The 24696-nt window shown below is 44.8% G+C and overlaps 1 gene segment (V, D, J or C); it reads left to right on the top strand.

Annotated features, from left to right (window-relative positions):
- The first annotated feature begins 273 nt into the window (after positions 1 to 273).
- LOC120520129 lies at positions 274 to 1004 on the top strand. The segment is given in 2 exon segments: positions 274 to 328; positions 670 to 1004. Coding segments are annotated over 2 exon segments (387 nt in total).
- Positions 1005 to 24696: the final 23692 nt, after the last annotated feature.

Below are 24696 nucleotides of genomic sequence, written 5' to 3'. Positions count from 1 at the left end.
ACACACATTTTAATATTTTTAAGTTGGCTCTATTTCCCCTTTTTGCCTCCACTCCTCCTTCTTCAAACCCTCTCAATCCTCACTCATCCCACCAATCTTGAAAGACTGTCGTGGCTCCTCATGAACTTAGCAGATGTGTCCTGTCCACATTGACCTCTTTATACTTCTGATCTTCTCTCAGGTTGATTTGCATGATGGTGCCGCCTCACTGCTCACACAGTTTAAGAGACTAAAGACTCACCAGCGTGTGACAGAGCAGCCGACACTCCCAAGAAAATGAAGGCACTGGACACACTGACTGCGGTGCTCCTTATCACCTTCATGCTCGGTAAGATGGGCTGGGGCTTCTCAATTGGCCTTCATTGGGTACAGAAGAGCCTGTTGTCATGCTATTGGTCAATGTGTGGAGCATCAGATTAATAAGTGAAGTGATAATAGTGTCATTAACAATAAAATGATGAAACTGAACAAGATGGTCAAATGAGAGGAGTCATTGAGTTCACTAGGCTTAATTATTTGGCTACTGGTGTTAATGAATCCGAATGGTTTGGTAAATTCATTTTTTAAGTTTCCTTTATAAAAAGTAAGAAACAGAAAATGAAAATGAGATGATTGCCTTCTTTTCACACAGCGCTGTTCTCATTCCCTTTTCATTTGTCTTCTCTGCAGGCTCCAGTGCTCAGATCACCCTGACTCAGTCTCAGTCAGTAGTGTCTGGCCAGTCTGGAGAGACGGTGACCATCAAATGCCAGACCAGCAGCTCTGTTTACAGCTCTAATTATAAAGTGGACATTCTAGACTGGGTTCAGCAGAGATCTGGAGTGCCTTCTAAGAGTATCATCTACGATGGTGTCCGTCGGGTGTCTGGGGTGCCAAGTCGCTTCAGTGGCATTGGAGAAGGGACTGAATTCACACTGACCATCACTGGAGTCCAGCCTGAAGATGCTGGATATTACTACTGCGTACAGTACTTTACTGCACCATACACAGTGACAAAGAGCTGAACAAAAACCTCTCCTTGGCACCCACCTGCAGTGCTGCTTCTATCATTACAGGCCGTGCTTTGATGAGGAGTTAAAACAAGAGACTGACGACTGAAAGAGGAATCGCTGAGTTTATGTTCTTGATACCATAAACTAGCAGTATTGGACATCAATGGTTCACCTAATTTCAAACTCCATTTGGTTGGCTCTCTAAGTAAATGAAGGATGTTGCCCTGAGGGCTTGTAGAGGGGGGTACGCTCTGTAATGGGCGGCGGGTTCCATGCCCAGTCGGGACGCCCCTGCTGCATATGTTCCAGGTACCTCCTCCAAGAAGCTTGGTGGCAGCCTCCCTGGGTGACGCTGGTGCCTCAGTTTCCCGCAGGACTCCATGGGAGATCTGGATCTGAGGTGGCTACCAGGGGGTGCTGCAAGGATCCCGGAGCCTTTGTGGACACCTCTACAGTCCCGTCCGGAAGTGCAATTAGCAACAGGTGATCAAGCACCTGGAGCACTTCCAGGTGGACTATAAAAAAGGCCAGCATCCACCACTCAGGAGCCAGAATCGGGAGGAAGAGGACGAGGTTGCCTGGGAGGAGTGGAGAAGTGTTTTATGTTGCCTTTAGTGCTTTATTTGGGGCTGTGTTGTGGCCGGAGGGATTACGGGGAAGACGTGCCCTCCAGCTGAAGAAAAATAAAAATCTTATTTATTTTTATATGTGCCTCCGGGTGAATCTGTGTCGGGTCGGGCGCAATATAGCGCCTTTTATTACAGCTTTATATCCCTGACACCAAATTCAACCTGTCCGCCATCAGATGTCTTGTTCCTCTTTGCCCTGCCAAGGTTTTCATTTGACACAATTAGCCAAGGGAGTGTTGGAGGACAACAGATGACAAAACATCCAATGATGTAAAGTCACACTTGCCTTGCAGATGTTCACCAAGCAGACTTTGATTATGGGATGGCAGGAGGTCTAGGTCATATTCTACAGATGAAACACATAATTAAAAACTTTCATCTAACATGCCCCCAGATTGATGGCCTTTGGTTGTAACCTGCTAAATCTGTTGCCCAACAGTAGGGGGTTTGCCAGCTATATTCTATGTAGCGTGTCACTCATGCGTGTCAGGGGGTCACCTGTAGTACCACCAGTTTCAGCCTCCACACCTCAAGGAAAAACGCTCACTAAGGGCAATCGACTCTTCCCTTACTGAAAGAATTCCTATAAAGCTGCGTTATTCCATCTAACCTTGACCCAAACTAACTGGAGAGAAGAAGCTCCAGGAGAAAGAAGGACCCCCTCAGACGAGTGACGATTACAGTAACAGAAAGGCAACTGCCTGCGTTTTCTGTTGGTATTACCATTGCACGTTATTTTATTTGCTGATTAGAAGAACTAAATGGGACAACCAAGTTGAAGTCCCGACATTTCTTCCCTGAACCAGGCTTCACTACCGTTCAATCACAAGCATCTTACTATAGGCACCATCCCAAGTAGTTTTACAAGTGCACTCATTTATGTTTATATCACCAGACCTGCAGTGTGCCTCGTCTTTGATTCATTTTACAAACAAACAGATGCCTGAGATCACTTAAGGACTGGCCATGTCTAACACATGCAGAAGGTCCTGAGATCGTTTGTCATCGTTGGCCCTATTGTTGAAGATGATTTTTGTGAGTTGGTGCAAATGTCCCTTTATAAATGACAGACCACAGAGAGCATCAAGGCCCTCAATTGACTCAACAGTACAGTAATCCCTCGCTGTATCGCGCTTCGACTTTCACGGCTTCACTCTATCGCAGATTTTATATGTAAGCATATCTAAATATATATCAAGGATTTTTCGCTGGTTTGCAGATTTCTGAGGACAATGGGTCTTTTTACTTCTGGTACATGCTTCCTCAGTTGGTTTGCCCAGTTGATTTCATACAAGGAACACTATTGGCGGATGGCTGAGAAGCTACCCAATCAGAGCACGCCGTTAAGTTCCTGGGTGCTGATTGGCCCAGCGACAGAGATCAGCATTCGATTCCGCTTTTCGTTAGCCAGCATCTCATCTCGTTCATTTAACAACAACGTGTTTCGCTGTGTAAAGAGTTAACTTTTGTGCTTTTTTGTATTTATCTTTGAGCGTAGTCAAGCCCTTCATTATCTCTCCAAAACGATCTGCTCCTGCTACTGCTCCGGGGGCTGCAATCTAGGGGGGGCTGCCCTCTAGTGCTCTGGAGGAGATAGATAATATCCTGAATAAGCTCTCTCCTGGGTCGTTCTACTATTGACCCGTACAATCTGCTCCTGCTACTGCTCCGGGGCTGTTCCCAAACGTCAATGGAAGATGCTAACAATTGTCGAAAAGGTAAAAGTTTTGGACATGTACTTAGTACACGTATGTATGTTTAGTGCAACTCTACACACATTTTATGCAATTTTTTTTGCATTGCATGCATTTATTGCTGGTGGTCTGTCTATCGTAGTGGCTGTAACATATGTGACAACGTATTGGAGACGCTTGATATCTTTAAAATAACATTTAGGTTTTATTTATATTTACATGTTGTAGATTTTTCATTTACTTTTATATTACCTAATCAAATACAATGTGTTGTGACAGATAGGGCTCGCTATTATCCCCTTGAACCCTCAGACCTCACATCAGACACCAGGTAAAAGTCCAAGAAATGAATTTATTATTATAATAATGTGCACAAAGCACCTACACCTCCACAATACTCATAAATCACAAGAATAATCAATAATTACATTAACACAATTACAATAAATCCTCCACTCCACCCAGCAGCTTCATCACACTTCCTCCCAACTCCAACTCGCCTGCTGGGATCTCCCACAGTTCTTTTATAGTCCATGACCCGGAAGTGCTTCTATCCCTCAGTCCATGTGATTTCACAGCACTTCCAGGTCAGATGAAAACTCCTTCTTTTCTTCAGCCCGGAAGTACGTCATTTATTCCATCCCTGTGACCGGGAAGTACTTCCGGGCTATACGGAAAATACAAGTCCCTGAGCCTCCCTGCAGCGTTCCCTGGTGGACCCCCTGTTATCCGCAGGGCTGTGAATTAAAATTCCAAGGTCCATGATGCCCTGCTGGAATTTGTGGCACCTCCATGTTGCAGGAGGGCTCCATCTGGTGGCTTGGGGGTATTGGCTGGGATAAACTGCTGGACATATATCACACTGTTTAAAACTGTATTACATATTAATTAAAACTCCTCTATGATATACGATACGTATGTTTGTGCATAGTATATAAACAGTGTGTTTACATACATAATTTCAACGAATCTTACCTAGTATCTAAGAGAATGTAAAGGGTTTATGCTGTATAACTGTGCGGGAAATTTTATAAGAGTGTCGGAGAGTTTGTAAGGGCTTAAAATATATATAAATAACCACACGAACATATGGTTTTTACTTTGTGGATTTTCACCTTTAGATGGGGGTTCTGGAACACAACCCCTGCAATCGAGGAGGGATCACTGTACATCGAACTCAAATGTACCACTTGGCCAATGGTGGACATAGACATCAATGTCCTTAGGAACCCTTCTCAGAGCTTTGAGTGTGACCCTTTGTGTTCTATCAGGGTTGTCATTTGTGTCTGAGTAGGTGGAAATCAGATGATATCTTCAGACTCTGATTGACAAACCTTAATGTGTGTGCATGTTCTACTCTGAGCTTACTGTATTAAACATTTTTTAATTCTTTTATCCACTTTATTCAATTTAAGTTCATTGTGGTATTCAGATTCCACGCTGCGTCACTTCATTGGAACTGCAGTCACCATCTGTACCATTGATGAAGCATTGCAGTATTTTACTGAAAATATCATAAAGTACGGAGATTGCAGTTCATAATTATATTGTGATTTATTTGCATGAAAGGTGTAAATGTTGGTTTTGATGTAATTTGTTGTTTTTGGTCAGTGGCAAAAGCTCTGTAAGTCATTGATCATTTGTGGCATTAGAAAGTATAGGGGCTGTGAATACCACTATGGGATGTGTGTAAAAATAGAGGGAGGCGGCACAGAGAGAGGCGTTGGCCATGCATGTGTGAAGAGGAAGAAGTTTCTTCTCCTTGACTAGAGGAGATCAGGTAAGGTAGAAACCATAAAGGAAAAAAAATATAAAGCCTGTCTTTATGTTAAATCTCTGAAGGCCATTCATCATTCACAATTTCTTTACATTCAGGCCAGTAAATAATAGCAAACCATTTTACTCAAGTTATACTGTATATTGTAATGTCAGACCCCAGAATGTATGCTTACAAAGAGCAGAAGGGAGAAAGATAATTCCTTGTTTGGGCAAACTTTAGGAAGTCCTTAATAGCAAATACTTAGTAGGATGTTGTTGAATTCCCACCCACATTTTAGGGCAATGAAATTTCAAACTTCCTTGCTACCACTGTAAGACATGAGAAGTAGTTATGAAATGTCCTCTACCCGCTCCCGGAGGGGAGTAGGAGTTCATGATTGAGAATGAATGACATTACGAATTTTATGGAACCACAAGCCACAAAATGGCACTCACGATTGCGTTTTGTCATTCCCTTGAAAATCACAATGATCGTCTGTGGTTTTCAAATACTAATGCTAAGGTTTAACACAATAATAATTAATAGCAATACTAATATTCAAAGTAATAGAAAAAGAAGAGGGAGAAGATAAAAAAGTAGGATGCTGCACTAAGCTCATATTATTGTTCACCACTTTGTAACAACATCAAGAATGATACAGCAACAAGCACCGAGAAGAAACAACCAAAACATACTGTGGTGGACAGCTGGGTCCCATACCCAGCCGGGACACCCCTTCTGTATATGTTCCGGGAGAGCAGACATTAGGTGCACAGTACTTTCCCCAGAACACTTGGTGTCAGCCCCCCCAAGTGACTGTGGTGCATCAGATACCCACAGGGCTCCATGGGAGATGGAGTTCTCCACAGCCCTGTTGGGATCGAGGGTGGCCACCAGGGGACACTGCAAGGGTTCCTGGGCCCGTCTGGGCTGTAGTTCAGCCACACCCGGAGGTGCAATCAGAGGCAGGTGGTCAAGCACCTGAAGCCCTTCTGGGTGGGCTATAAAAGGAGCCAGCAGCAACCACTCCAGAAGCCAGAGTTGGGAGGAGGAGGACAACGGTTGCCGAGAGGAGTGGTGTTGGAGACCAGTGTGTTTTGTTTTATTTAGTGTATGCTGTTAGGATTGTGCTGTGCTTGTGGGACACGGGGAAGATGTGCCCCACAGATGAAGAAATATAAAAGTTTATTGGCTTTCATATGTGCCTCCGGTGTCAGTCTATGTTGGGTCGGCGCCTATATAGCACCTTTGTTACAATACACACTGAATGAGAGCAAAGCCAGATAAAAGGCATATTTATTTAATAATAATTGATTTACAGCCACATTTTCAGAAGAATCACCTTCTCACTGTTAAGGCTGGCCACAGGAAATGCCTCTTAACCCTCACCCTGACCCTAACCCTAACTCACAGTTAAACTGAATCTAGTGATGGCAACTTGAGCTGTTTTTGAAGTCGTGTTCACTCTGCCAGTGTTCCATTCGGGTGCCTTTCTCTGTGATCCCACCTTATCTTCTGCAAGGTTTTATTTATGTAAGACCATAGGAGTCTGTGCCTACATGTGAAGAACAAATGTTCCAGGGGTTTGTGAGATTCAGAGCTCAGCATACCTGTGTTACCTTTTGCCGTGAATAACCCATCCAGCCCTGCGTATCATCAGGGTAACATCCCGGCTGCTACAGTTTCCTACAGTACAGATTGAATCGATGACTACCTGTGTGTTGATACTGAAATTTCACTTGTGACTTACGTATGTGCGATCCTCCACAATGAATGCAGCTTGTTTTAGCATTACCTCATGTGGTACACACACACTCACATTTTAATATTTTTAAGTTGGCTCTATTTTCCCTTTTTGCCTCCACTCCTCCTTCTTCAAACCCTCTCAATCCTCGCTCATCCCACCACTCTTGATAGACTGTCATGGCTCCTCATGAACTTAGTAAGTGTATCCTTTCCACATTGACCTCTTTATACTTCTGATCTTCTCTCAAGTTGATTTACATGAAGGATCCGCCTCACTGCTCAGACAGTTTAAGAGACTAAAGGCTCACCAGCGCAGACAGAGCAGCCGACACTCCTAAGAAAATGAAGACAATGAACACACTGACTGTGGTGCTGCTTATCACCTTCACGTTTGGTAAGAGGGCCTTGGGCTTCTCAATTGGCCTTCATTGGGTACAGAAGAGCCTGTTGTCATGCTATTGGTCAATGTGTGGATTATCAGATTAATAAGTGAAGTGATAGGTGTCATAATCAATAAAATGGTAAAATAAAACAAGATGGACAAAAGAGAGCGGTCATTTAGGTTATTAGGCTTCATTACATGGCTACTGCTGTTGCAGAATTCTAAATGGATTGGAAAATTAATTTTTTTAACTGTTTCCCTTATAAAAAGTAAGAAACAGAAAATGAAAATGAGATGATTGCCTTCTTTTCAGCCAGTGCTATTCTCATTCCCTTTTCATTTGTCTTCTCTTCAGGCTCCAGTGCTCAGATCACCACGACTCAGCCTCAGTCAGTAGTGTCTGGCCAGTCTGGAGAGACGGTGACCATCAAATGCCAGACCAGCAGCTCTGTTTACAGCTCCAATTATAAAGTGGACATTCTAGACTGGGTTCAGCAGAGATCTGGAGCACCTCCTAGGCCTGTTATCTATGATGTTGTCCATCGACTGTCTGGGGTGCCAAGTCGCTTCAGTGGCAGTGGAGGAGGCACTGAATTCACACTGACTATCACTGGAGTCCAGCCTGAAGATGCCGGCTATTACTACTGCATGCAACACCATACTGCACCATACACATTGACAGAGAGCTGAACAAAAACCTCAACTCAGTGCCCACCTGCAGTGCTGCTTTTGCCATTACAGGCCGTGCTTTGATGAGAAGTTACTGAAGGGTGAACAAGAGACTGACGACTGAAAGAGGAATTGCTGAGTTTATGTTTTTGATACCTTAAACCAGTGGGATTGGACACCAATGGCTCATCTGATTTCAAACTCCATTTGGTCAGGTCTCTGAGTAAATTAAGGAGGCCGCCTCAGAGTTTGCTGGGGAGGGATGCGCTCTAAATTCTTGACACCGAATTTAACCTGTCGGCCATCAGATGCCTTATTCCTCTTTGCCCTGCTGAGGTTTATATTTGAAACACTTACTCAAGGGAGTGTTAGAGAAAAATCAAAGACAAAAAAACACTAAAATCATACATGCCTTTATGGTTTGGGATGGCAGGTGGTCTAGGTCATATTCTACCTTTGAAACCCACAATTTGAGATTTTGACCTTACATTCCCCCAGACCTCTTAAGCATGTCACAGTGTAGTGGTTTTGTAATCTATATGTTATAAAGTGTCTTTCAGTAATGAATACCACCCAAGATAGCTTTGCTTGTGTATTGATTTGTGTTTATTTCACAAAGGTTGCTGTCTGCTCTGGAATACCGGGTTTCTCCAGCCATCCTAACCCTAACACAGATGGGCAAAGACACAAGTCTACCGCTCAGTACACATTTATTTTGGGGGGGAAGACGAGTTTGTCTCATTTCCCACAGTACTGAACAGCTCAAGCACCTAGCAGCACAATACGCTCTCCTTTTTTTCTCTTGTCTCTCTACCTCCTCCACTTTTCTTCGTAAGCTTTGTCCACCCTCCTCTTCCCAACTCTGGCTCTCTGAGTAGTGGTGGCTGGCTCCTTTTATAGGACGTTCAGAAGCCCTCCTGGGGCATCATGCAACACTCTGTGTGAAGAATTCACATTATAGCATGGCGTACGGACAAAAGCGGAAATGTGCGTACGCACAAAAAAATCCAGATGCATAAATCTGTGCGAATGCCAACTTCCACGTTCTTCCGCTACATAAATCTCGATCAGCGTGAAAAGTAACATATGTGCACGCGCCTGTTGTCCCGCCCCATCTCCTCCCAGAATCATGCCTCTTTGAATATGCAAATCAATATAAATAGCCCTTAAGATCAGCGTTCTTTGAAAAGGCAATGGCAAAAGCACAGGGGAAATAGAAGAATTTCAGCGAATAGCAGGTGGAGGCAAGGAAAAAGTACTATTTGTTGGTTTAATCAGTGGTATAAACAGCAAAAGGAAGTTGATCGAGTGACACAGTGTCGGAGAAACTCAAAAGCTCAAGTTCACAAGGTCACCTGAAGTAAAACAGATGTTGTCAGATATCAAAGTCGCCATGAAAAGGTGAGTTGTAGCCCACCGTCTGAGTGTGATATGAAAGCTTATTAGGGTACAGAGTCAAAAAATAGGCACACAGTGGGGAAAAAGCTCAAAATTTCAATTTTAATCTTGAAATTTCCACTTTAATAACGTTGTTTATTTTGTCATTAAAGTAGAACATCATAAATTTCATCTTAAAATCATTTAATTTCTCAAATCACATCGTAACTAAAGTAGTACGTTAAATGCTTTGTTTTGTATTTGATTTTCTATGTGCTCTATGTGTGTGAATCACTACGTGTTTCCGAGCGTTCTCTTCCGCTGACAGGATACAGAATTCCTCCCGATCTGCTGGAGCCAATCCCAGCCAACACAGGCTGCAAGGCAGGAAACAAACCCCAGGCAAGGAGCGTGCACACAGACACACCAAGCACACACTAGGGACAATTTAGAATCGCCAATTCACATAACCTGCATGTCTTTGGACTGTGGGAGGAAACCCATGCAGACACGGGGAGAACATGCAAACTCCACGCAGGAAGGACCCGTGAAGCAAACCCAGGTCTCCTTATTGCGAGCCAGCAACGCTACCACTGCGCCACCATGCTGCAAAAAAACAGTTTTTCAAAAACAAACAAACACACTCTTCAGCTCCTCTTTGCAGGATCAGCTGCCAGCTTGCTGGCTTACTGCGTGGGGCTTTGAACATTTAAAAGACAGAGCTGCGTCCATCCTATGCTCTCTCACTCTCCTGTCTCTCTTCCCCCAGACTGCCTTTGCTCCAGCTGTTCCTACCGGCCCCCTGGATCCCCTTGATAAAGAAGACTTTGTGTTCTATTGAGCAGGAGTCATGGCAGATGTGTCAAGTTTGACGTCTGTTCCTTGTGTGACCGGATCTCCTCTGTAAGAGACTTGTCTTTGTATCTGGCAGAACAGCAATGAAGTTTGTACTCCTTGGAAAACATCCTGAACTCTCCTGTGCAACTTTCTGACACAAGCTTGACAAGATATATAAATGGAAGTGAAAGTCTGTGTTACGGTTTGCATATTTGTAGCTGGAAATCCACAAAGGGAGAAAATGAGTTACATATCATAAAATAGTTTTTTAAATTCAGAGGAAAATGATTAGACATACAGGAATCAAAGGCAATTTGTAGCAAATAAGTAAAGGAGGGGAGGGGGGATGTAGGGGGGATTAATAAGTTGGGGTTTGGAGGGTGTTGGACAGAGTATCTTATTTATTATGTGTATATTCCCCTGTTTGCGCCTGCTAAAAGGGTTCATGTCCAAATGTCTGTTAATGGCATTTTCATTGGATAGCCATGATTCAGCCAACTCTCTAGCCCATTTAAATGTGTGTCCGGCTGATCCTGTATGTGCATAAATCGGAGACCGTGGGTCCTTCCTTCTGACAGCATACCTGTACATATGCAAACTCCAGTTAAGCTGGAGAAAAAAAAGATTAACCCTACAAGGGTTCAAGGCTAAAAGATCACCTAGGTCCCACTGTGCAATGCAGAAAATTCAGCAATTAAGAAATCCCAGTCAAAATGGGATACCCCCATGGAAATTTAATCTTGCATTAAAAATAACTATATCTATATACACTCAGGGATGAAATCATGAAGACGTAGAAGTATTATAATACATTTTAAAATACCACAGTACAAATTGTATGATATTTGACAATACAGGGTAAGGCAAAATTCTGTAAATCAAAAAGGGAATGGACCTGGTGACAGCAGGGACAAAGGCAAATATTTATAAATTTATAAAGGCAGGTATTTATAACCAATGTCAGAGCCCAGCACCACTCTCAATGACTGACTGCTACACACTATCACACAAATTGGCAGGTGTAAATGTATAGTAGGTGTGGTGGATGGCCAGGGCCCCTGTCCGGACCGTGCACGCCCTTGGTGGTCCATTAAATGGGAGTCCCAGCCAGGCAAGGGCCATCCACCACATAGGACATGCTAGCCAGACATCTACCCTGCGCCAATAAAGCACCCCGAACTACACTATCTGGCCACTTTATTAGGTATCCCTGCTCATTATTGCAAATAGTCCGCTCCTCCAAACAGTCAAACATGTGGTTGTTAGTCATTATATACAGTATATACAGATTGTAGATGTGTTCAGTGCGTGACCAAGAGGTGTAATAAAAAAGGACTTTAGCTGTATTATGACTGATGGTGCCTTTAGAACCAGGTAATCACCCTCTAAAAGTGAATAAGATCACACCGATTACACCAGATTGTATGTATGAGAGGAGTGGCCAATTCAAGAATGTCCATCTCGGAGATCATCTTAGAAGGATTAACCCCCATGCACATCTTTGCTTCTTTTAAAAGAAGGGGAAAGCAAAGCTATTTCCCTTATGAACAAGTAGGGATGATCTTATAGTGTTGTTTAAACTAATGTTGCTTTTGTCACGGGGCCAAAATGAGAAGCACAGAGATGGAAGGAATGAACACAAGTAATAAAATTGGGTAACACTTTACTTTAGGTACTGCAAAAATGCATCTATTACCCATTACCTCTTATGTAACAACTGAGAGTTAGATCACCATGTCATCCCCATTACCAGTACTGCAGCTTTCAAAAGACAATTCCTTGAGGATAAGAAAGATGTCAGGTTAATGGCAGCTATTAAATGGGGGATGCTGGAGCAGCTTCAGGGTAAATAGAAAGCCAGAGCACTGCAAGTAATTCACAATGCAATAATGCTGGATCCCCGTTAAAGAGGGGAATACAATGAAGCCTCAGCACTGGATCACATAAAAACAAGGCTTGAATGTGAAATGGTGGAAATTTTGACAGAACAATATCCAGTTGATAACTAACATGAAAGATCAGGAGGAGAAAGCTGAACAGTCCTAGGATCTCTCCGTGGAAAAGGTAAAATTGTTGTCAGCTTAACTGAAGAATAAGGGCCGAAAGCAGAGCCTACCTGCCAGACGATGTTATTGATGGTGACGAGAGTGCCCGGAAATGGTGGACAGCAAATGAAAGTCGCTTCCCTCTGTTGTGGTTCACAAATATCTATTCGTTAGTGCAACAAGCACATCAACTGAACCTCAACAAATGCGCTGATACCTTTACCGAACACTCTAAAATCAAAGAAAGTGAATATGTTAGTCTTTCTAACAAATAGCCTCCAATTTAATATTTGAAAAATCTGAACATTTTAGCTCTTTTTTTATTTCAAGCTGATTGCTGATTGTCAAGCATTTCCGTGTGTCACACACATGTGCATGGAAGGCAGTCGATGGGCTTGATTAAATTTGTTGTTACGCCAGATGAAGGGCTGGCAGTGCACACTAACATCTTTTCTCCTCCTTCAACAGATCCTCCGAAGGAAAACCTACCTAATCTCACTTTCAGACCCTCCAGAGGGTTCACTTCTGGTTCCAGCACAGTCCCACCTATGGGTGCAGCACACAATACATGCCCTCTTCCTCTCTGCCCTCTATAAAGTCACCATTCCTCCTGTATTAAGTGGGTCACAACTGAACTCAGTCTCGGATGACTTCTCATCTGTTGTATTGTTCAATTTGCTGCCTGTTTCCAAGTATATGGGGTGGATTCCCAAACCTTTTTCTTGGTCCTTATTTTGTCTCATCACACATTGCCACCACACACATGCACATGGGAGCCAGCCGCAGGGACCATAAGAAGGGAAATCCATTTCCCAGTCAGGGGGTGGCAGGGAGGTGCATTTGACTCTCTTATTTTGTGTCCCCGCAGACCAGATGCGGGAAATCCTACCTGAATACGAAGACATCACTTCCGCTTCGGCTCTGAGGATGACATCACTTCCTGTCTCAGCCCCGAGGATGATGTCACTTCCACAAACCTTCCAATAAAACCCCACTCCTTTCTCTGTTGATCAGTTCTGTTTTGGACTCCATTCTGTACATTGTTATGCTGAATACTTTACAAGGTCAAGTACATTGGTGGCTGCTCCAAACGATAATTTTGTGTCAAGGCTCTTTATTTCACAACATGTTAAGGAGTTCCATTGCTAAAATATTGGGTTGTAATTATTGTTCACTTTGTTCTCTTTACATTGTTAAAAAAACACTAGTTTTTTTTTTCTTTTTCAAAATTGCAATGTCTTTCTTCCTCTGAAACATGCTCACTGCATGCCACTGAAGAATCTTCACAAGGACAATTTGATTTAATTTTATAAGCCCCTTTAGATGCACTTAGAAACAAAATGTAATGAATCATCAAGAAAGCGAAAAGACGGCTTGAATTCAGGTGTATTGTGGTGCGAGAGCAAGCGGTTCACAGTGACCTCTCAGACTTGGTGTGATGTGTATAAAGACTACTTTACCCAATGCCATGGCTGTCACTATATTAGTCTCTATTCACTGTGCTTCTCCATTCACTCTGAGAACAAAACAAAAAGAAACATGGCCCACCATGAGTGACTTTAAACTATCATAGCATGGGAGTCTCACATGTCTCCTGGTAGAAATATACCCAGACTCTTAAAAATAACCAGTGCCAAGTCTTCAGAATGATGGCATTGGGAGACAATTTTTGGCTCCCAAAATAGCCATCCACATGTAGATTCCAGGAAGAATCATTTATTTATTTGGATCTGTGACAGGCTTCAAACAGTAAATAACCAATAGACATTACACATTAAAGATTTCAGTTTTTTCAAAGCACAAAGAATCAACTTTATATGCAAGGAAGAAAGTGGTTCTCTGTCAAGCAATGATTCTACATGGAACCACACAACCTAGTAGAGAACGATAAAGTGCTATTAAAGAACCAGGATTTTTAACAGTGTACTTGTGTATCCAGCAGGGGGCGCACCCTCCCTGGGAAGAGGTTCATTAGAGATTGCAGAATTTACTTAACCAACAATATACATAAAGATATATTTGAAATAAAGGATTATCTCATTCTCTAGTGATATGGCAGTGATGTAAAAGGTAGAAAGAACCAATAACAGTAAAGGAAGATTATTCTAGCTTCTGTTTAATATCAACAACAACAATAACAACATTTATTTCTATAGCATGTTTCAATACAAATGACGTAGCTCAAAGTGCTATATAAGATGATGAAAGAAAAAATAAAAATATCAAAATAAGATTAAACAATGCTAGGTAACAAATCTGCAGTGGTTTCAATGCCATGAGACCACCCAGCCCCCTCTAGGCATTTTAACTAACATAACTGATCTCAATTATTCGTTATGGCTTTCAGGCTTTACTTGGAAGAATTAAATGATGATGATCACGTGGACATCTGGACTTCAATCCTTCAATTTAAGGACTGCAGAGAAAGTAAGGATTAGTACAGATTGTGGAACCATAATAAAAATGACAATTACATGCATATACAGAATATCAGAGTTACACTAAAATGAAGCTATGAGAAAGCCATGTTAAAGTAATGTGTTTTCAGCAGTATTTTAAAGTGCTCCACTGTATTAGCCTGGCGAATTCCTATTGGCAGGCTATTCCAGATTTTAGGTGCATAACAGCAGAAGGCCGCCTCACCACTTCTTTTACATTTAGCTCTTGGAATTCTAGGCAGACACTCATTTGAAGATCTAAAGTTTTATCTACATATACACACATACATATACATACACACAAATACATATATATATATACATACACACATATATATAAACATATATATACATACATATCTACATATATACATACACACACACACACACACACACATATAAACATATATATATATATATATATATATATATATTGTCACGCAGCGAGCGATTAGGAGGCATGGACTGATTCGAGAACACCTGGGAAAACATTCGCCAGGGAATGGCGGGTATTAACTTTCTCCCTCTGCTTCCTTGTAGAAAAAGAGACCTTCCAGCACCATAGGCCTGGTTTGACCGCAGTGCGGTACTTCCGCCCTTCCTCCGCCATCTTGCCCTGACGTCATCCTTCCCATCCTCCCTTGCGGTCCTTCCCAGCTGTCCTTCACTTCCGCTCCACCCTATAATGGCCGCGACGCCAGGAGACGGCGCCGCTATGAACTGTTTAGTTTATGCTTTTGACCTTTTCTTTGTTGGAAAAATTTCTGTGCAATATACGGGCCGAAACCCCAACCCTTATTGCTGTCTCCTCGGTCCTTTTACAACTGGCGAGTCGGCAGGATACAGAGATCCCGAGATGACGGAGGGACAGGACCTCAACACTGTGCTACAAGCAATGAACGTCCAGCTCCAGGCGCTGCAGCAGGCGCAAGCCGCCACCACCCGGGAGCTGGAGGCCACGAAGGCCAGGTTAGTAGAAGCCCAACGGGCGAGACCAGACCCGCCCAGGCAGGTGCCTCCTCCTTTAGTCCCGATGGGCCCTTCGGAGGACGTCGACGCTTACCTGGGCATGTTTGAGAGGACGGCCACCCGGAACGAGTGGCAGCGGTCCGAGTGGGCGCCCATCCTGGCGCCATATCTGAAGGGACTCGCCTGGCCTATTATGACCTCCCTGAGGAGGAGGCCGCTAATTACGCACCTCCTCAAGCCCAAATACTGGCCCGCTACGGCATTAGCCCGGCCAGCAGGCGTCAATGGCGGAACTGGGTCTTTGACCCGAAAAGCCTGCTCGCGCCCAGGCGTTCGAGTTCTGGGGCAAGATGGGGCGCTGGCTACGGCCAGAGGGACCCCAGGGGCGGAAAGTGGTCGAGCAGGTGGCCTGTGAGGGCCTGGTCAATGCCATGCCCAGTTCCCCGCCCAGCAGGTCCGGGACACGCCTACCAAAACATGTCGGGCCTCCTAGACGCCCTGGAGCGCCAGCTGGCGGTCCTCCACTTGGGGGTCAGAAAAGCCTGCTCGCGGGAACCGCAGGGACGGGCGGCCACCCCAAGCCCTCGACGCGCTGCAGAAGCGCCACCGAGCCAGAGAGAAGCCGGACCGCCGCTGTTTCAAGTGTGGCGAGACCGCCACCTACCAACCTGCCCCCACAACATCGCCCGAGCCTATGGACTGTACCTGGGCGCCGCCGAGAGGTATTGTATCCCGCCGCATCCCTTGGCGAGTCCAACACGGAGTGGTGTTGCTAAATGGGCACGCCGTGGTAGCTTTGTTTGATTCCGCAGCAACATTACCATTGTCGCCGCTTTGTCTTACCGCAACAGTGGTTAAACCAGCGTTTGTTGGTCACTTGTGTGCATGGGGGACTAGGTCCCATCGTTCCGCTCACTGTTATGTCACCTGGAAGGGGGAACCAACCCAAATGACGGTCGCTGTGTTGCCGGAACCCCCCTTCCCAGTGATTTTGGGACAAGACTGGTCTAAAAGAATCAGCGGTAAGCCATTCGCCGCTCCCGGGGCCATGTTGGATCTGGTTATGAGGGGAAAAGGCACCCCTCCCGCGGCCTCCACGCCGTGCACAAGGGCAGGCCCTATGGGCGCTGGTGTTTCGGGGACTTTCCTGGCCACGGACCTTGACCCGAAGACTCCGCCGGGAAGGGACTAGCCAGGAACTCTTCCCAGGCCCAGGCCACAAGACCTCTCGGCGCCTGGACCATCAGTTTCGTCCACGCCGCCTCCTTTAAGAGGGAACAGTGGAATGATGATTCCCGCGCTTTGCCCGAATGCGGTTGTTCTGCCTAACAGCTCACCAGCGGACGGTTCCACACCGCTGAACCCTTCTTTGTCCTTGAAATGATCTGTTGTACCGAAAGTGGCTACCCATGAGGGCAGGTGCGGAAGTTGTTGCTAATTCCGCGCACCTTCCGGCGGGAGATATGCGAAGTTGGCACACGCTCACCTCCTAGGCGCCACCCGGGCCAAAAACGCTGGAGAGAATTAAACTCCGGTTTACTGGCCTGGGATCAATGAGGAGGTCCGCGTTCTGTCAATCCTGTCCGAGTGCCAGACCCGCCAGATTCCTAGAGGGACCGTGCTCTCTAGTCCCTATACCCCTAGTGATGTACCCTTTGAAAGAATAGGGGTCGATCTGGTAGGACCCCTGGAGCCCTCAACCCGTGGCCACAGATATATTCTAGTCATGGTGGACTATGCCACCCGGTACCCAGAGGCGGTTCCCCGCGCCCGCTAATACTAAAAGCATCGCACGGAACTGGTTAATTTGTTTCACGCTGCGGGCATACCCAAGGAGGTCCTCACGACCAGGGTACGCCTTTACATCGGATACGCTCAGGAGGTAGCCAAATTACTGCAGATAAAGCACCTGAAAGCGTCTGTCTATCACCCGCAAACTGACGGGCTGGTGGAACGCTTTAACCAGACGCTTAAGCAGATGCTTCGCAAGGTAGTCAGCGACGGCAGGAACTGGGACCAGCTCCTCCCGCCGTGCTTTTGCTTACCGGGAGGTACCCCAGGCCTCTACTGGCTTCTCCCCATTTGAATTGTTATATGGGCGACAACCCCGGGGAATCCTCGACATCCTAAAAGAAGGCTGGGAGGCCGAGGCCCTTCCTTCCTCTAACATTTTGGAGTACATAGCGCAACTGCGCGACCGACTCACAAAGATCAGGCCCCTCCTAAAAGAGCACGGACTCGTGCGCAAGCAGCGCAGGCCCGTGTTACAACCGCAACTCCGCCCTCAGGGAGTTCCGCCTGGGACCGAAGTTATGGTGCTCGCCCCGACCTCCCACTGCTGCTCGCCACTGGCAAGGGCCTTACGAGGTTAAGGAGAGGAAGGGGCTGCGACTATTTGGTGAAACAGCCCAATCATCGACCGAGAGAGGATCTATCATGTCAACCTGCTAAAGCCCTGAGAGATAGAGAGGAGCTTCCCAGCTCCCATAGGTCGCTCTCCTCTTCACGAGCACAACTGCCCTTAACCTCGGAGAAGAGCTGACCCCCAAGCAGCGGCAGGAGTTACCCAGACCCTCCGTGCCATCCCGAGGTGGTGAGCGAGTCACCCGGCCGGACCTGCTGATTGCCCACGATATAATCACGGACCCCGTGTAATCGTCCGGGAGAGGCCCTACAGACTCCGGAGGCAAAACGGCAGAGGTCGAACTGGAGGTGAAACGTATGTTGGACATGGACATAATTGAAGAGAGCCATAGTCCCTGGTCCAGCCCTATTGTCCTCGCCTCCAAGCCAGACGGCTCCTGGAGGTTCTGTAACGACTTTAGACGCCTGAATCAGATCTCCAAGTTCGATGCCTACCCCATGCCCCGCATTGACGACCTCCTTGAGCGGCTGGGTACGGCTCGATATTGACTACCCTGACATGACAAAAGGGTATTGGCAAATTCCTTTAACGGCATCCGCAAAGGAAAAACGGCCTTTAGCACCCCTAGCGGGCACTGGCAGTACAAGGTCCTCCCATTTGGGCTGCACGGGCCCCGGGCGACCTTCCAACGCCTGGTAGACAGAGTGCTGAAGCCCCATCAGTCCTATAGTGCGCCTACCTGGATGACGTTGTCATCTATTCCGCACCTGGGAGGAGCATCTACTGCAGGTCGCGCTGTCCTCCTAACACTGGCTAAAGCCGCCTCCGCATAAACCCCGGAAGTGTTTTTTGGATTAAAGGAGGCCAAATATTTAGGCTACCTCGTGGGACAAGGACAGGTGCGCCACAGGCTCCAAAGTTAAAGACATCTTAGAATGGCCCCGTCCGAATACCAAGAAACAGGTGCAGGCTTTCTTGGGGCTTGCGGTTACTACCGCCGGTTTGTTCCCGCTTCCCAAAGAGCAGCACCCTTGACTAACCTGACAAAAAGGGCCCTCCCTACGTGGTGTGGACCGACAAGGCAGAACACGCTGCTCAGTGACCTAAAGAAGGCCCTAACGCCGGCACCTGTGTTACGGACGCCCGATTTTGGGCTCCGCTTATCTCCAGACCGACGCTCGACACAGGCCTGGGCGCCGCTGAGCCAAAGCGCCGATGGTGTCCAGCACCCTGTGATGTACCTTAGCCGAAACTGATGGACCGGGAGACCCGGTATGCGTGGTGGAGAGGGAGGCCTTGGCCATTAAGTGGGCAGTGACCCACCTCCGTTACTACCTGCTGGGTCGCGAATTCGCTCTGGTGACTGACCACGCTGCACTTCAGTGGATGTCCCTGCACAAAGAGTCGAATCCGCGGGTCACTAGGTGGTTTCTGGACTTGCAGCCGTATAAGTTCACTGTCACTTATCGGCGGGGCACCCTTCAAGCCAATGCCGATGCTCTCTCTCGTATTCCGACCTCTCGGTTAGGTCCGCCCGACCTGACGGTCCTGGGCTAAGGGGGATCGTGGTCACGACGAGCGATTAGGAGGCCGCGGACTGATTCGAGAACACCTGGGAAAACATTCGCCGCCAGGGAATGGCGGGGGATTAACTTTCTCCCTCTGCTTCCTTGTAGAAAAAGAGACCTTCCAGCACCATAGGCCTGGTTTGACCGCAGTGCGGTACTTCCGCCCTTCCTCCGCCATCTTGCCCTGACGTCATCCTTCCCATCCTCCCTTGCGGTCCTTCCCAGCTGTCCTTCACTTCCGGCTCCACCCCTATAAAATGGCGCGATGCCAGGAGACGGCCGCTATGAACTGTTTAGTTTATGCTTTTGACCTTTTTATTTGTTGGAAAATTTCTGTACAATATATGGGCCGGAAAACCCCAACCCTTATTGCTGTCTCCTCGGTCCTTTTTACAATATATATACATACATATATATAACATACATCCACATATATATATATATATATATATATATATATACATATCTACATATACACACATACATACACACATACACACACACATATATATACACATATACTGTATACAGTCTTTGGGGTGCGTGCAACTGTTGCTGGGGGTGCCAGAATCCACGAAGGAAGAAAAATGAAAAACATTATTTGTACAAAATCTTAATTTATTCATCCGTTCCTAAATAATTAAATGGGCAGGCTATTTCGTATCAGTGCAATACGCTGCTTTGTTAAAACGGATGACTCCGCTCTTACATGCAAGTCTGCGTGATATTATGAACTATCGTTTCTGTTCAAGTTCTATTTAAATTTTAAATAGAAGGAATTTTTATTTAGTCGACAGAATATTATTCCGGAATAAATCAACTCAGACCTTAAATAACTTATAATATTTAGCTCTCCATAAAAATATTTCCTGTATAAATTATACAAGTTAGAAATAAAGTAAACGTTAAAAGAACAAACATTCAAATTTCTTTACTCTTATGTAATTTTATATAAAAATAAACTTAAATTTTAAATATCCCAAAAGATTTTGCTCTCCATAAAAATATATCCTGTCAAAATTATACAAATTCAAATATGAACATGCTGCATAACAAAACCTGGAAATATAAATAAAATGTGTTCCTTTCAGCAATAACAAATCAAATCATTCAGTTGTCTTTGCTCATATGTCATTTTAGAGCTGGACGCCTGGCATCTTTTTTTGGCCACAAGTTCGTTTCTGTTTGCTGTGAGGTTCTGTGTTGTGGAGATTCTCAGGATGGATTGCAGGTGCTCATTAGTGAGGCGACTCCTGTGTGCTGTTTTGTTAGTCTTTATCACGGAGAAGAGCTTCTCACACAGATATGTGGTACCAAACATGCACAAGGTTCGAGCCGCATGTACACGGAGCTGGAGCATTTCTGCGGGAATGGAGTGAATAAACTGTGCGGGCCCTACAGTATCGTACTTTGCCTTCAGTGTGCCATTACACTGCAGCTCAATCACCTCCATCTGAATCTGCACAGGTACAGTTTCCACATCGACAGCAAATGGGTTGCAAAACAACTCAAAATTCTTTTTTTGTTCTTCAAAGTCAGCAAAGCGCCATGCGAACTCAGTGCGCAGTGCGCTCAGTTTATCAGCAAAGTGCGTATTTGGGAACACCGTTGTGCCGACTTGGTTCAACATTACTTGGCAACACGGAAAGTGGGGCAAGTTGCACTGGTGTATTTGTGTCTCCCATAAAAGTAGCTTCACTTGAAATCACTTTGTGATTTTTCACGGGTAAAAACGTCTGCTGAAGTGTCAGATTCTTCTTTAACTCTTCTGCTTTCTGTATCTTGTGCATTGCATTCAGGTCTTTCAGGTTATCTTGATGTTTTGTCTCATAGTACCGTCTTAGATTCAATTCTGTAATTACAGCCACATTAGCTCCACAAATGAGACACACGGGTTTACCGGCAATGTCAGTAAACATATACTCAGCCTCTCATCAGTTTTTAAAGGCTCTGTGTTCAGAATTACCTTTTCTCTTCGGGATCGTGTGAGCTAGCTTCACAATAACTTGCAGCATCATAAGCTAGACTTGATTAATGCGGTAAGTGTTCGGCAAGGCAGCTGAAGCGCTGCATTATGGGATCTGTAGTTTATTGTGTTACCAGCGCTTCATATCCATGGGCCATTAATAACAATAATACAGTATATAAAATGATCTCACAGGCCGGATATAATTACACGCCGGGCCGGATGTGGCCCGTGGGCCTTGAGTTTGACACATATGGACTAAATAGAACTTGAAGAGATATATTTTTTCAAATGTGATCGCGCAATTTAGATAGAGTTGACTCGCACTACAGTACATCGAGCCCAGGTGCTATTGTGGTTTTGCCTGTGTGCCTCAGTAAGTTACCCTCCCCTCGTTCTTACTTTTTTACCGTTCATCTAATGAATACACTGAGTATGGCTTTACCAAAATAATCATTGATCGCGAATAAAGTATCCATTATTCATGAAGCTTCAATTGGTGATCTGTCTTTCTGCGTTAACCGCATATGTTTTCATACGTCTCAAACCAAGGGGATGCGAGGCTAAAATGAATTGAGAAGCGCGTACATACTTAGTGCATCCCTCTCGAATCAACTCGGACGCCGGCTCAGGCGAAGGCTCTACTATTGTGTCACGGCATGTGGTTTGTCTATTTGAGCGTAGCAGTGTAATTCGGTTTTTGTTCAGCACTCTTTGGAACTGTTGCTTTTTGTCTGCACAATGCGTCAGTTCACGTGAGCCACTGAATATGGTATTATATGTCACTCGCTCGATTCCAATTGTTTCGCTGCCTTCTTAATTATATAATGCATGTTTTCTTCAGTGCTTTTTGTAGCTCTTCCTGGTTTTCTACATAATGCATGATTACGTGAGAGGCGTGATGATGTCACACGAAACTCCGCCCCCCACGGCTTTCGAGCTCAACTCCATTACAGTAAATGGAGAAAAATAGCTTCTAGTTATGACCATTATGTGTAGAATTTCAAAATGAAACCTGCCCAACTTTTGTAAGGAAGCTGTAAGGAACGAGCCTGCCAAATTTCAGCCTTCTACCTACACAGGAAGTTGGAGAATTAGTGATGAGTCAGTGAGTGAGTGAGTCAGTCAGTGAGTCAGTCAGTCAGTCAGTGAGGGCTTTCCCTTTAATTAGTATAGATTACATAATCAATTACAATGTGTTTAAAACTGTATTACATATTAAATAAAACTCCTCAAAGATATACGATACGTATGTTTGTGTGTAATATATAAACAGTGTGTTTACATATATAATTTCAATGAATCTTACCTAATATGTAAGAGAATATAAAGGGGTTATGCTGTATAACTGTGCAGGAAATGTTTGTAAGAGTGTGGGAGTATGTAAGGGCTTAAACTATATAAAAATAACCATATAAACATATGGTTTTTACTTTGTGAATTTTCACCTTTAGATGGGGGTTCTGGAATGCAACCCCCGCAATCGAGGAGGGATCACTGTACATCGAACTCAAATGTACCACTTGGCCAATGGTGGACATAGACATCAATGTCCTTACAAACCTTTCTCAGAGCTTTGAGTGTGACCCTTTGTGTTCTATCAGGGTTGTCATTTGTGCCTGAGTAGGAGGAAATCAGATGATATCTTCAGACTCTGATTGACAAACCTTAATGTGTGTGCATGTTCTACTCTGAGCTTACTGTATTAAACATTTTTGAATTCTTTTATCCACTCTTTTCAATTTTAGCTCATTGTGGTATTCAGATTCCACGCTGTGTCACTTCGTTGGAACTGTAGTCACCGTCTGTACCATTGGTGAAGCATTGTAGAATTTTATTGGAAATTTCATGAAGTACAGAGATTGTGCAGTTCATAATTATATTGTGATTTATTTACATAAAGGGTGTAAATGTTGGTTTTGATGTAATTTGTTATTTTTGGTCATTGATCATTCGTGGCATTAGAAAGTATAGGGGCTGTGAATACCTCTATGAGATGTGTGTAAAAATAGAGGGAGGTAGGACAGTGAGAGGCGTTGGCCATGCATGTGTGAAGAGGAAGAAGTTTCTTCTCCTTGACTAGAGGATATCAGGTAAGGTAGAAACCATAAAGGAAAAAAATATAAAGTCTGTTTTTGTGGAAAATCTCTGAAGGCCATTCATCATTCACAGTTTCTTTACATTCAGGCCAGTAAATAATAGCAAAGCATTTTAATCAAATTATATATTGTAATAGCAGACCCCAGAAGGTATGCTTACAAAGAGCAGAAGGGAGAAAGATAATTCCTTGTTTGGGCAAACTTTAGGAAGTCCTTAACAGCAAATAGGTGGCAAGAACTGAAAAAACTTAGTAGGATGTTGTTGAATTCCCACCCACATTTCGGGGCAATTAAATTTCAAACTTCCCTACTACCTCTGTAAGACATGAGAAATAGTTATGAAATGTCCTCTACCCGCTCCCGGAGGGGAGTAGGAGTTCATGGTTGAGAATGAATGACATCACAAATTTTATGGAACCACAAGCCACAAAATGGCACTCACAAATACGTTTTGTCATTCCCTTGAAAATCACAATGATCATCTGTGGTTTTCAAATACTAATGCTAAGGTTTAACACAATAATAACAGCAATACTAATATTCAAAGTTATAGAAGAAGAAGAAGGAGAAGATAAAAAGTAGGATACTGCACTAAGCTCATATTATTGTTCACCACTTTGTAACAACATCAAGAATAATACAGTAACAAGCACGGGATGAAACAACCAAAACGTACTGTGGTGGACGGCCGGGACACCCCTTCTGTATTTGTTCTGAGAGAGCAGGCATTGGGTGAACAGTACTTCCCCCTGGACCACTTGGTGGAAGCCCCCCTGGGTGACTGTGGTGCTTCAGATACCCACAGGGCTCCATGGGAGTTGGAGTTCTCCACAGCCCTATTGAGATTGAGGGTGGCCACCTGGGGACGCTGCAAGGGTTCCTGGGCCCGTCTGGGCCTTAGTTCAGTCACACCCGGAGGTGCAATCAGAGGCAGGTGGTCAAGCACCTGAAGCACTTCTGGGTGGGCTATAAAAGGAGCCAGCAGCAACCACTCCAGAAGCCAGAGTCGGGAGGAGGAGGACAACGGTTGCCGAGAGGAGTGGTGGTGGAGACCAGTGTGTTTTGTTTTATTTACTGTGAGCTGTTAGTTGTGTGCTGTGACTGTGGGAAGAAAAATAAAAGTTTATTGGCTTTTATACGTGCCTCAAAATGTCAGTCTGT

Source organism: Polypterus senegalus, unplaced genomic scaffold (assembly GCF_016835505.1).
Source record: "Polypterus senegalus isolate Bchr_013 unplaced genomic scaffold, ASM1683550v1 scaffold_900, whole genome shotgun sequence".
Lineage (NCBI taxonomy): Eukaryota > Metazoa > Chordata > Cladistia > Polypteriformes > Polypteridae > Polypterus > Polypterus senegalus.
Note: the sequence above shows the minus strand (reverse complement) of the source record. Positions and strands in the feature narration are given on the sequence as shown.